Source organism: Cryptotermes secundus, unplaced genomic scaffold, assembly GCF_002891405.2.
Source record: "Cryptotermes secundus unplaced genomic scaffold, Csec_1.0 scaffold602, whole genome shotgun sequence".
NCBI classification, from domain to species: Eukaryota; Metazoa; Arthropoda; class Insecta; order Blattodea; family Kalotermitidae; genus Cryptotermes; species Cryptotermes secundus.
In genome coordinates this window covers 594693-607372 of record NW_019739219.1, presented here as the reverse complement: position 1 = coordinate 607372, position 12680 = coordinate 594693, and the positions used below count along the sequence as shown (strand labels likewise).

The following is a 12680-nucleotide window of genomic DNA, read 5'->3' as shown; positions in this document are numbered from 1 at the left end:
CCTCCATAAACTTCTTAAACCACTCGAAAACTTGCGTGCGAGATAGACACTGATCACCATATACTTCTGTCAACAAATTGTAAGTTTCAGTGGCAGATTTTCCAAGTTTTGTGAGGAATTTGATGTTAGCACGTTGTTCTGCATTAGCACTCAGCATTATTCCGACGGAGCTCAGAAACACGATCCGCTTCTAACAATGGTCGCGGCCAGACTAACCGATGCACGTGAATGAAACTTTGTGTGACGGTAGAGGGAAGTCCAAGGGTCAATGCCCTACCCTCCTCTTCGTCAATGACATGGCCGGAAATGAGTCATAAAAGTAATCCGGGTTCTTTATTGCCACACCTTGTATGTCTGCAGTAGTTCAAGGACATTTGAATTGTGAACCCAGAAATCCTTTCTAATTCTGTATCCGAAGAATGACCTCTTAATATATTCACTGCCATTCATATCGCATTACAGATTGAAGTTTATTGGAAGCCAATACCAGTCCTGTCAAATGAGGGACTGTTATCCCTGTGCATGTAAATGTCACCTTCTCCTACAGATATCGCTCAAATATAGAGAAGCCTTTAAGTGTAGCTTGGCATAGGCTGAAGGCATCAAAACCGTGTCATAAGTATAGATTGTTTTTTCCTTCTTTTCCAGCTCCATTTTGAATATAAGTTCAGATTCAAATTTTGTGGAAATATGACTGACTCAGCATGTATGAAAACCCCAGTATGGTGGCATGGCAATGTATGTGTTAATTGTTATAAATACTGTCAGGCCTTACCATTTGTACTTTTGTTTACAAGATCATATTTTAGAGATAATACTGTCACATGTTTGTTATGTAACGTGACAAATAACTTCACGCCATTCTGGATCTAGTGAATTTATTGCACACTCACTCTCACAATTACACCACTGCTGCCATTACAATTACTTCTCCTGCTGGAGTCACTGCCATTCACTCGATACAACTCGATAATAATGGACTTCAACTCACTCCAGCAAATGCTAGACTGCAACTGACTGGTTACTCCCTCTCAAAGTCAAAGTCAAAGTCACATTGCGACTGACGGTCAGTCAGTCAGTCAGTAAGTCTTGGTGTTGAGCCACATTTGAGGCTCATGACCAGATATTAATTATTATCGTTTGACAGTTACGGTCTTGTTTCTGTGGGGTGCCTTCTCTGATGAGAAGATGGGTCTGTCTTTTGTATATGCTGCTGGCCCTTGCCAGTGCAGTCTTACTCAGGTCCGAGTCCCTTGGGACTTGCAACCATATTTTACTGATTCAGAATTGAGACTTCCCTTTTCGTCGCCTCCTACAACCCGCAGGGTCACGGTGGGGGTATTTGACCTCGCTTCCACACGGGGTTCTACTCCCTGTCACTGACGAATACTCCTGTTATGTAGCTTCTGCACTGACAACACAGAAAACAGTTATGTGATAGCTTTCACTGTTGCATGACATCATGTTTACCGATTGCCTAGCATCAGTCGCTGCACGGACNGCACTGACAACACAGAAAACGGTTATGTGATAGCTTTCACTGTTGCATGACATCGTGTTTACAAAGGCGTTGCTGGGCAATGCTGCGTAGCAACCAGTGCGCTTCAGTTCAGCTCGGCATGGACAAACACCACTTTCCTTAATGTTGCGTAACCTTGGCAACTGACCATTTATCAAGGGTCTGTCTTAGTGGTAACTTGTTCCACCTCCTGTTGCCCAGCAACGGTTAGACATGTCACAATACTATAATTATCTTTTTCAGCCATTTCAGGTGAATGCCAGATAGTTTCTAAAAATGGACAACAGCCACTTTCATCATCATCCATTCTACTTCACTTCTTGATAAGATCACTTTTCATTTGGTTCTGAAAATCCTGTGTTGTTATACAGTATTTTGAATAAACTTTGAACTTTTGACTGTGGTTTACCTCTTAATGACTAATGTACCATGTATGTACTGAAATATCCGTAGTCGTCTGTCACTGCCACTTGAAATGTGTGAAAGCCCTGACCAGGCAGCATGTTATCACATCTTCAGACTTTGAATTTTGGGCTTCATCTCTGATCTGGCACTTCATGGGCTGCAGAGTAAAAAGTTTGTGTATGCCCGTGCTAAGAGGTATGCTTACAGGATTTGATGGGAAAGCCAGAAGGAAAGAGACCACTGGAAAAACCTAGTTATAGGAGGGAGGATATTATTAAAATAGATCTTATAGAGATAAGATGGGATTGTATGGACTTGATTGATTTGGTTCAGGATAGGGACCAGTGGAGGGCTCTTGTGAATGCGGTAATGAACCCTCAGCTTTCATAAAATGTTGGGAAATTCTTGAGTGGCTTAGCAACTTGTAGCTTCTCATAAAGGGCTCAGCTCCATGGAGTTAGTTATTTTGTTCATGCTGATAGGCCCATTTATGAGGCAAAATTTTATCTTACCTTCACAAGGGGTGAGCCTGGCTGCCAAGAAAAATGGCACCTAACTATTGGTTAACACATATGTGTGAATTGTGCAGGATTTGTGATAGAAACTCTTCATTCTGGTAACTGCTGAACTATGTTTTGTAATTTTAGAGAGACTGCTCACAGTAGGCGCTAACTTAGACACATGTTTAAATCATTATGAATACTGATATGAGGTTGTGTTTGCAGATGTTGGAGGGAACTATTGTAAATGTGCCAGAGAGAAACTCACCTCGTAAACTACGCGGAGAAACTGTTCAAGTGGACACGACAAATATATTATTTGTGGCTTCAGGAGCATACAACGGCCTGGACAGGCTTATTAGCCGGAGAAAAAATGAGAAAGTAAGCATTTAATTATTTAATATGCTCGCAGTTCAGAAAATCTTTGTCTTCTTCTTCTTCAATTCCTGTTGCTCCCACGTGGAGCATAGGACATCCATGAAACACTCGTTTCACTTTAGTCTCTTAATCTTAGACAGTCGGTAGGACCCATTGGATGGGGTATCAGCCCATCACAAGGCCGCTACCTAACACAAACACAGAATAAATGCAGACATCCATGTCTTGATTTGGATTCAAACCAATGATCCCAGTGTTCAAGTGAAGACTGTGATCGATGTTAGTAGACTATTGAGATACATAAGAATTATCAGATAGAATTTATGCATCTAACATGACTAATACAGATGACCTCCTGTCTTTGAAGTGATGTCATTATTTGTACAGTTTAATAGTCCATTCTCTTTGAAGTTTACATAGTGTAATCTTCATTTCATGCGTCCTGTTGTGTTACAATATATAACTTTATTTTTCCATCACAACAACTAAGGAGTATGAAGGTCAATACTCAGCTATGCCTCACTAAATGTTTCGGCCGAAACTTGTAGTGAGGCATAGCTGGGTATTGACCTTGATACTCCTTAGTTGTTGTGTTATGACGGAAAAATAAAGTTATATATTATTTACATAGTTTTAAGTTATAAATTTAAAATGCCCATGTATGGCACCTTGCCACTTACCACATATTGTAGTTTATTCACAAGCTAGCAGCTCATTTATTTTGAATTAAGTTTTTAATATAATTTGATTGCAGTACCTTGGTTTCGGTGTACCTGCTAGTGAATCCCCTGGTCGGCGTGCTGCATCACTAGCAGATCAGGCTCACCAGAGTGCTGCCACGTCAGCTGAAGAGGATAATGCGGAGAAGGATGCGTATCTAAAACAAGTAGAAGCTCGGGATCTGATAGAATTTGGCATGATTCCGGTAAGTTATCTTTCATTGAGAGGCAGCCCTTGACCCTTTGTCAGTCATTTAACACTAGATGCTAGTAGAGTGCAGCTGTCCCTGTTTAAGTTTTATCTTGCCCCAGTATGCAAAAGTGTCCTATTAGAAGATGCTCTATGACACAGAATTTTAATTGTACTCTGTGGATTATTGCAGGAATTTGTGGGCAGATTTCCAGTTCTAGTTCCATTCCATTCCTTAAACACAGAACTGTTAGTTCGGATACTTACTGAACCTCGTAACGCAATGGTACCACAATATCAGATGCTGTTTGGTATGGATAAGGTAAATATCTTAAGTTATTACTCTGGAAGAAAATAGATGGATAACTGGGAAACTAATGAAGTCTTGTTGGCACATCTGTTTATGTTACATTAAGTAGCTACTACTGCTCTTCTGGCAACAGCGTCATAATGTCTAGTAAGATGGTTTAAGCATGTGAGAATAATTGTTTTCATTTCAAGGCTAGAATTTTGGGGATAAGCATTTTCTCTGCTAGACCAGTTTTTTCGCTGTAATCACAATTTATAACACTGGTGTTTTTTTCACAGTGCACTGAAGTGTACTGCTTATCCCTTTCAATAGCAGACTCCTTTTAATTAAAACCAAACAAAGAAAAGAAAACAAACTCCATGATTTCAGTCCGCAAGCGAACCATACTGACTGAGTGACCACAGCTTGTTGGAGAAGTTTAGTGCCAACTTTTGCGGATAAAGGGTGTCACGTGGTCAGCGCAACAAATCTCCGTGGCCATTAATTTCGGTTTTAAAAATTTTCATAAATGATTCAATTGAAAAACAGTAAATTCAGGGGTCATGTTCTCAACATGGGCAATAAGAGGAGGAGAGGGAGGCAAATGCAGGTGACAAGTTGATTTGTACTAGCACTGTCAGCCATTGTTTCTCTGATGTTATCTATATTATACAGGAAATAACAACAATGTCAGAGCCCAGTTTGAAAGAACAGAAATAGCAGATTAGTCTTACAGTAGGTGGTGCCATAGGAAGTTAAGCCCATAAGACACTGCAGTCTATCCTTAATGATGGTTACACCCTAGAAGATAACACTTCGTGTTTTCTCTGTCCTCCGAGTTTATGCAGTGAGAAACTTCTCATTGTATTTTTTTTATTGCTAGTGGGGTGGGACTAAGTCCCTTGTACTGCGGCCACTTCTGGCCTATTGTACCAGCCCCAGATGATAGGTGAGGGTGATTGTGGAGCAATTGGTGGAATGAAGATTGGTAAGGGAAACCGAAGTACTCGGAGAAAACCTGCCCCAGCGTCACTTGACCAGACCCGGGATCGAACCCGGACCGCCACAGTGGGAAGCCAGCGACTAACCGCTTGAGCTATGGCGTGACCCAACTTCTCATTGTAAGTGTATGATGTGGATAAAACATCAGACGTGTCTGTTCATCAATATATGTTTTAAAAATAAAGCATATTTTCCATACAGAAAAACTTGTTTTTATTTAATGAACAGATTGGTAACAAATAGTTTTAAACATAAAATGGAACCTATTATGTATGTTCTGGCTGTGCCTGTTAACCTTTCTGTAATGATGTATTACAGAAGAGTTTTCAGAATTTTTTTCAGTTGACAACTGACAAACTGATATTGTGTGATCTCATTATCAGGTTGATCTAACATTTTCACCAGAATCATTATTGGCCATTGCGCGACTTGCTATGGAAAGGAAGACTGGTGCACGTGGTTTGCGAGCCATTATGGTAAGTTATTCAGGACAGTTACTGCTTCATTCAGTGTCTGCTTTTCTCTCTATTTCAGTTGAATTCTTTCTGCTGATATTAACCTATTTGCTGTCTGTCCTTGAAGATAAAATGGGCTGTCTGCTGGGCAGACAGAGAAAAGAGGTGTCAGATCTTATAAGAGTAGCTTTCCATTTCAGCATTGAAGGTTTATTGAGTTAACACATTTCAGGGCGGAAATTATTTAATCAAACTCTTTATCATATATGCTTCCCACAAGAACCATACTTTGCTACTATAATTATTAGCGGCCTCCGTAGTCTAGAGGTAACATTTCCACCTCATGACTCGTAGTACGCGGGTTCAAATACCTGGCGGAGGTCGTCGAATTTTTAAGGGCGGAAAAATTCAGGGAACAAGTCCTCCGGGAGGGACTTTAAGCCGTGGGTCCCGTGTCGTAGCTTTACGGCACGTAAAAGAACCTCATGCCTCCAAAAGAGGTCACTGAGCAAAATTGCGGACGTTTGCCGCCCAGCAGCAGTCTAATACCTCCGGTAGATGGGGGAAGCATTATAGATACTTCTCAGCCAGTAGAGCCGGTCTCTCTGGCTGGGCGGGACTGATGGTAAGCATCAGTACCGGTAGGATATAGAGACTGGTAGAAATCATAGAAGGAAGCACAATGGACCAATACAGGTCTAAGTGCATGGGGAAACCCACCCTCTCTAATAACTAACTAACGACTAGAATTATTGGAGTATAAGCCTGGGAAATATTGTTGTATCCTGAAGAGTTTTCTCTTCTTCTATCTCCATAACCATTGCTGTGAGAACGTCAAATCCTACACTGCCTGATCCTTTTTGTCGTTCATTGACATTTACAACTTAATGTCTCATCTTGTTCTTCTGTTTCTCTTCCCACAAGCACTTCTCTTGTATCTATACACACTCTTTCACTCTTATTTTTTTAATATTATCCTTCACTTTTAATTGTTACCTTTACCTTTTATGCTGTCAATGGAGTCCTGTTGGTATCCATGCTTAACACATCCCCATTCCATTGTTTCCTTAATATTACCAACTTATCAAGAATTGTTTCCAACTTTCACATCTTGCCATGAATTTTTTATTCTTCATATTCTTCTTCATGTCTTAATGATCTGTAGAAATAGTATAAAAGATTATCAGCTCCGTCCAGTGTGACCGATAAATGTTTTTTCTCATTTTAATCTATCAGCCTTGACATGTTTCAGTCTGAGAGACCATCTTCAGAAGGACAATCAGTACATCTGGAAACTACTATTACAGTGTGATTGGTCGGAGTTGATAATCTTTTATATTATTGCTGGTGTGACGGACCAGGATGAACCACTCAAATTTATCGAAGCTCTGTAGAAACTTCGTTTCTGTCTCTTTAATCTGCTTTCATATCTCTTATCCTATGTCTAGGTTTTTGCCCCATAATTGAAAATAGTCAAGTAAGTACATATAAAATTCACTATATAAAAGGAATTACCTGAATCCATATATATATATATATATATATATAGCCAAAAAGATTGAAGTGACTGTAACAATTTTGTGTTGCATTGTGATGGAAATATATATTTATGAAATAATAGGCATGCATAATTGTATTCTGTAGTGTCTTTGTTCAAAGTCAGGAGAAGAGAAAATTTGTGTAATAAAAAGGGGAAGGTACTACACAGTCCCTCTGTAAACAAACTAAGCGACACAGTACACTACGAAACAAGCTATTGGACTTATGAGGAAATTCAGAGGATGACATTTGATGCACATTTTTCAGTGGTTGAAACTTAATAGGAGTAAGTGACTATCAGATGCTGGAATGCAAACTTTCTCCTAGTCAGAAATGGCAGAGAGACAGTGGGATAAAAGGACCGCTACAGAATACTACCCATAAATAACTTCGGAAGCAAAGCTTCAAGTACAGTTGGTGCAAAAAGTTAAGGGATAACAGCGACAGCTAGTTATGAATTACTCATAATGATGAGGGTGCGAGAAAGAAAGCACTCATTTTATGCAGCGGTTTTCTATATGTGTAATGTTAAGACATTGATAGTTCCAGGGTTGTTTGTCACTGTAATGAAGTCCTTGCTATAAGCCATATTTGCTCTACCACTGTTTGATTTTATTAGCATTAAATTGTATGAATGTTTATTGTTTCCAGGAAACACTGTTACTTGAGCCAATGTTTGAAATCCCTGGTTCTGATGTGATGAGTGTCCACATCACAGAAGATGTTGTTAGTGGAGCGAGTGCACCTGTATATATACGAGGAAAGCCAGTGTCACAAGACGAAGAAGAACAGACAATTGAGGTGCAAGCACGTGCTAAAGCTAAGTAGGTCTCATTAAATAATTTTATAAAAAATTGATAGTTTTGTTTCAGGGGACAGCTTCAAGTTAAAATTGCTGTTCAATTTTGTCAGCATTACCTGGCAGAATTTTTAAATGCACAAGGAGACAATTGAGGGGGAAATAAATCATTGCCTCCTATTTTAAAATTATGTAATTTATTTGAGATTGTGTAATATTCAATTACAGTAGGAATATACTGGTTCATTTGTGGTTCACTAGACTGCGTGAACTGACAGTTCCTTTGTATGTTGTCAAAACAAACATAACCTTAATTTGGCCATTGCCAATTTGACTGAAAAGAGGAAATTGTTTCATGAAAGAGTAATTCAGTATTCTGAATTAATTTTAAATGAAGTCTAAACAAAGACAGGAAAGTTTGTCACAAACAGCAGTAGTTGTAGACTTAACAATCTTCCTGGCCTCTGATTGTATGGCAGAATGAATTAATCATTTCTGAAATAAGTGCATGAGGTAGATTTTGTGTCTACTGATGGTGGAATAACCGCTAGCTGAGGGGACATACCATTTACTATGACCTTTCAACCACAGTGTGAGACATTTATTCTTTACATTCCCAAAGTCTGAGCTTTGACTTTGGTGTGTGCACCGAAGAACTACACGCGGATCCAACTTGGAGCTGAGACTCAACTCCACACATTATTAATGAAAATCTGATATATTAACATCAATTGAGGCACTATGCTACAAGCCAGAAGGTCACAGGTTCAATTCCCTATAAGGTCATTGAATTTTTCATTTGACCTAATCCTTCCAGCTGCACTATGGCCCTGGAGTCAATTCAGCATCTAACAGAAATGAGTACCAGGAATCTTCCTTGGGTTGAAGGGCAGCCGGTAAATAAGGTTGGCAACCTCACCTCCATTTGTGAGCTGATTGTCTAGAGAAATTGTGGGAGCCTCGACATCTCACAACCCCGTGGACCTCCATGGCCTCTTACAGGGATAGATTTGCCTCTTTTACCTTTATATTCAGATCTATTGAAGTAGGAAAGATTCAGTTTACCTATGAACGATACTGGTATATTGCAGAATCGTAAGTTCTTATTGAAATCTGATTGGAACTGACACTGTTATAGGCCTTGAAATACCATTGTTTAATTCTTTGCCACATCATTTAAATTCCCTGTATTCTGGACCTCTCAGATTTGTTGCTGTAAATACTTTTCATGTATATTTTAATATATTCAGTACATAGCCATTTAATTAATTATGTTAGATGTGGCAAAGTGTTAATTAGTTGCTGTTTTGTTGAGTAGATGGGCCTTTCTACAAAATAAAATATTTTGGCTCATGCTGCATAAAAGTAAATTCACTCTCAGTATGGAAAATCATTTTGCTTGAGGAATACAATTTGGGAAGGGGGTAATCTAACAGATCTTTTTTTTTTTTTTTTGTAATAATTCCCATTATGGTGACATCAGAAATTCTGCATGTTAGCAAGGGCCTTGTCAGTATGTGTTTGCTCAATCAATTGTATTGTACAAGCTTTTAGTTTAGTGGGTTGCTAATTTACGCAGCAAGGTAACATTTTACTCATCAGACCATATTTCAGAAACTGTAGCAATGTACATTGTGAATTTTGTTTCAGGAAGTTTGTAACATCCTATTTTTAAACAAAGCGTTCGTTGTTGGAGTCCAGCATAAAGAATAGAGTTATGTGGTCTTATGGGCTGTTCCTTCCAAGAGTGACATCTATATAATGTCTGGTGTTCCTTGCCCCCCTCCCCCTCCTTTATTGGTACCACAGTTAATGCAGTTACCTTTTAGTTTAAATATATGGAATTTTCATTACACTGTATAGATCTGAATGCACATACAATCAGGTTTTTGTGGTATATGGATTCTTTACATATATGCCTACTTCCTCTGGGTCTTGTCTCCAATTTTGATTCATTTTTCTGTTCTTGCATCCAGTTTTGAGTAAATATTTTCCAGTATTTTTAATTCAGATATATTTCTATTTATTATTTTCTTATTTGCTAAATCTTCATTTATTTTTAACCATTTACTAAATACAGGTTCTTCTGTCTGCATGATTGCACTTCTTGTTATAAAAGCAATTCATAAATTATTAACCATTTGACTACTGTACCCTGCCATAGAAGTTTACTGTTAGAAATGCCAAGACTGCTTAGTAGTAAGTCCTGTTACACAGAATATACTTCTTGTGAAAGGCCATTCTTTCCCCTGATTATTGGTATGTCACGCTTGATGCCATCTATTGACAGAAATGCTATACTAATTGATAAACAACAAACCGATATCTTCCACTGTGGCGATTTTAATGCAAGTACGTTGTCCCATGCAGAGGATTAAATTTGCTGTCCTCCTGTTGGACCCTAAGAATCCTGCTTACTAAAAATAACAGCTTTCTCCCCTGTGGAATTCAGTGTGTGTAATTAGTCCAGTATGCTCCAGAAAATCGTAAACAGTGTTTTTGGGGGCGGATTTGAAGTTCCTACATCAGTGATCATGAAGAGTACAGTCTTCTGAGTTGTAATGCTGTGTAATTCAGAAAAGGTCTGACAGTTTGGAGGAAATTATCACTGCTCTCCATCTGACACAGGGTTTTTTGGGAACTACACAGCGTTACAACCCAGAAAACAGTACTTGTCCTTTCTTCGCCCTTCTCTGTTAGTATAGTGAAACAGATTTGCACACTGACCCTGCATTTAAATTGTGATGAGCACTGTAACCATATGTTACAGTATTATTGCAATAAGAGAAATAGTCCATTCTAAACATTGGAAAGAACACTGTGGTTGTGATATTTTCTTATTAATAGATATAACATGGTATACATGGTATGAATGCAAATATGGTGTGTTAAAAACTTGTCAGGGTATTTGTATGGATATCTCACCCCGTTGCAATGATTCTGATTTTTATACTTTTGATGTGAGAGACTTAAAAATTATTTTGTTTGTTTGATAAAAATTGCTTTATTAGTCAAAAGTGAAGCGGAAGCAAGGTGATACTACTGGAATGTTGGCCTGTTTTTGCCTTTTGTTAAAAAATTAACTACATCCTGTAATGATGGAGAACACGATGTGAGCATTACCATAATTTTGAGCACTGATGACAAAGTTAGTAGTGGTTTATGGGCAAATTACCACACAGATTGATATAGAGGTGATTCTCTAGGAGGTACTTGGTTCGACTGTTGTCTAGGATGCCATCTATCCTGACTGAAGATTTTTTTGAGTTCCTCCAGGCAGATGCTGGGACACTACCTTAATTAGGTCACAGCCTCTCCTCCTTCATTGGCACTACAACCCTGTGTGGGTCTTGCCCTCTTCCATGGGCTCTTGAGGTCTAGTAGCAATAGATTTTTCTGGGGTAATGTTAGCTCCATGCCCAGCCCCAAACCTGTAGGACCAGGACTGCACTTTATCTGGCCCCTACTCTTTGACCTGTGTGGCTCCACCAGAAGCTTATCCTCCCGAAGCATAGCCAGAGCCATTTCCTTCTGAATTCTTTATATGATATGTAAGTACCAATATTTCTAGTTGCACCATTCCTTGAAGGTGTATAGGTGTTATACATAGCTTTATGTAAGATGGAGGTCAGCAATAAACCTCGTGTTCCAACTGACCCACATTTTGCCAGTAATTGTGAAGAAGCCTTTACAATCCAAGTAACTTAACGAAGTAAGTTTTGTCTCTGATGGTGTGAGAGGTAATGCAAATGCAGCGATTTGTTTAGATCGATAAGTTTGGTTTGTGTATAACAGCATCTGTTTATCATGTTATTTTTTTAATGTAAACCATAGGTTCTCAGCTATAGATAGTGGCTGGTTCTAATATGGTAGCCAAATATAATTTTTTCATTATGGTAATTACAAAGTTTATATGTCATGAGATTAATGTTTTCCCCCCTAATAAATTAAGTGCACGTGTAAAATGTTAACTGCGTATGGTCTATAAAGCCACTTCAGTTTCACAATTTCCTCACTGTGGTCACGAAAAGAAAATTTACCAGTGTCGGTTATGCAAAATGTTTATCTTCACTGTCAGAATGTCCACTTCTCTTTTACTTTCTATCTGTTTTGATGATAATGAGAAATTCCCTGTCTGAATTCCACAGCTTTTATGGTATAAGATTGTTACCTTATTTTGCATGTCTGAGAGGAAGAAATGCCCATAATTATTTTTTTCGTTATTTTGCCTGTCTGAGGAGAAGAAACACATATAATTATTTGAATATGGTGGAACCTCCATCTAATAGTCCTCATTTTAAGTTTTTCCCTCCTTTAATATACAGTTTTTTTGATCCCATGTCAATAATGTCATTGTTAAATTACCTTTAAGATTTTCATCTCTGTTCAAAGCCACTGCTCCCCTGAAGAAAATTTAAGTGGTGATTTCACTGTAAAATGGACATGGATATTTCGTAACAGTAGGTTGGCACTCATTGTATGTTATACTGCAGATTATAGTTTTCCTTTTATTGTTGGGTCTGATGAGATATGCTTACCAGCGTTTGTCAGAAATTAACTTTACGTTGTAATACTATTGCTAGAGCATGGGACATAATGTTTTTCAGGCTCATATGTTGAAAGCCACGTTTGTGAATTGGTATAAAAATACACTTTATTGTGTTATAGTGGTATGTGTCTGATCTCGTTAGCTGATATTTGACAAACTTTACATTTGGTATGGAAGTAATAATACAAATAAAATATATATATAAAGGAGATTAATTCTTTTTATTTGTAATGTAATTTAAACTATTATTTAATAATAAAAGTGGATTGATATTTTAAGTCCATGTGTAATATACTGTATATAATTTATAATATATATATGTATATATTGTACTGA

General features: G+C 38.2%; 1 protein-coding gene across 1 annotated transcript in view; it reads left to right on the top strand.

Annotated features, from left to right (window-relative positions):
- LOC111871733 (ATP-dependent Clp protease ATP-binding subunit clpX-like, mitochondrial) overlaps positions 1-12680 on the top strand; it is a 26215-nt gene extending 13535 nt beyond the window's left edge. Inside the window, exons 9-14 of the mRNA XM_023865028.2 lie at positions 2650-2805; positions 3557-3727; positions 3905-4033; positions 5386-5478; positions 7648-7820; positions 9446-12680. Coding sequence (XP_023720796.1) covers positions 2650-2805; positions 3557-3727; positions 3905-4033; positions 5386-5478; positions 7648-7820; positions 9446-9470 — 747 coding nt within the window. The 3' untranslated portion in view covers positions 9471-12680. The remainder of the gene's footprint in view (positions 1-2649; positions 2806-3556; positions 3728-3904; positions 4034-5385; positions 5479-7647; positions 7821-9445) is intronic.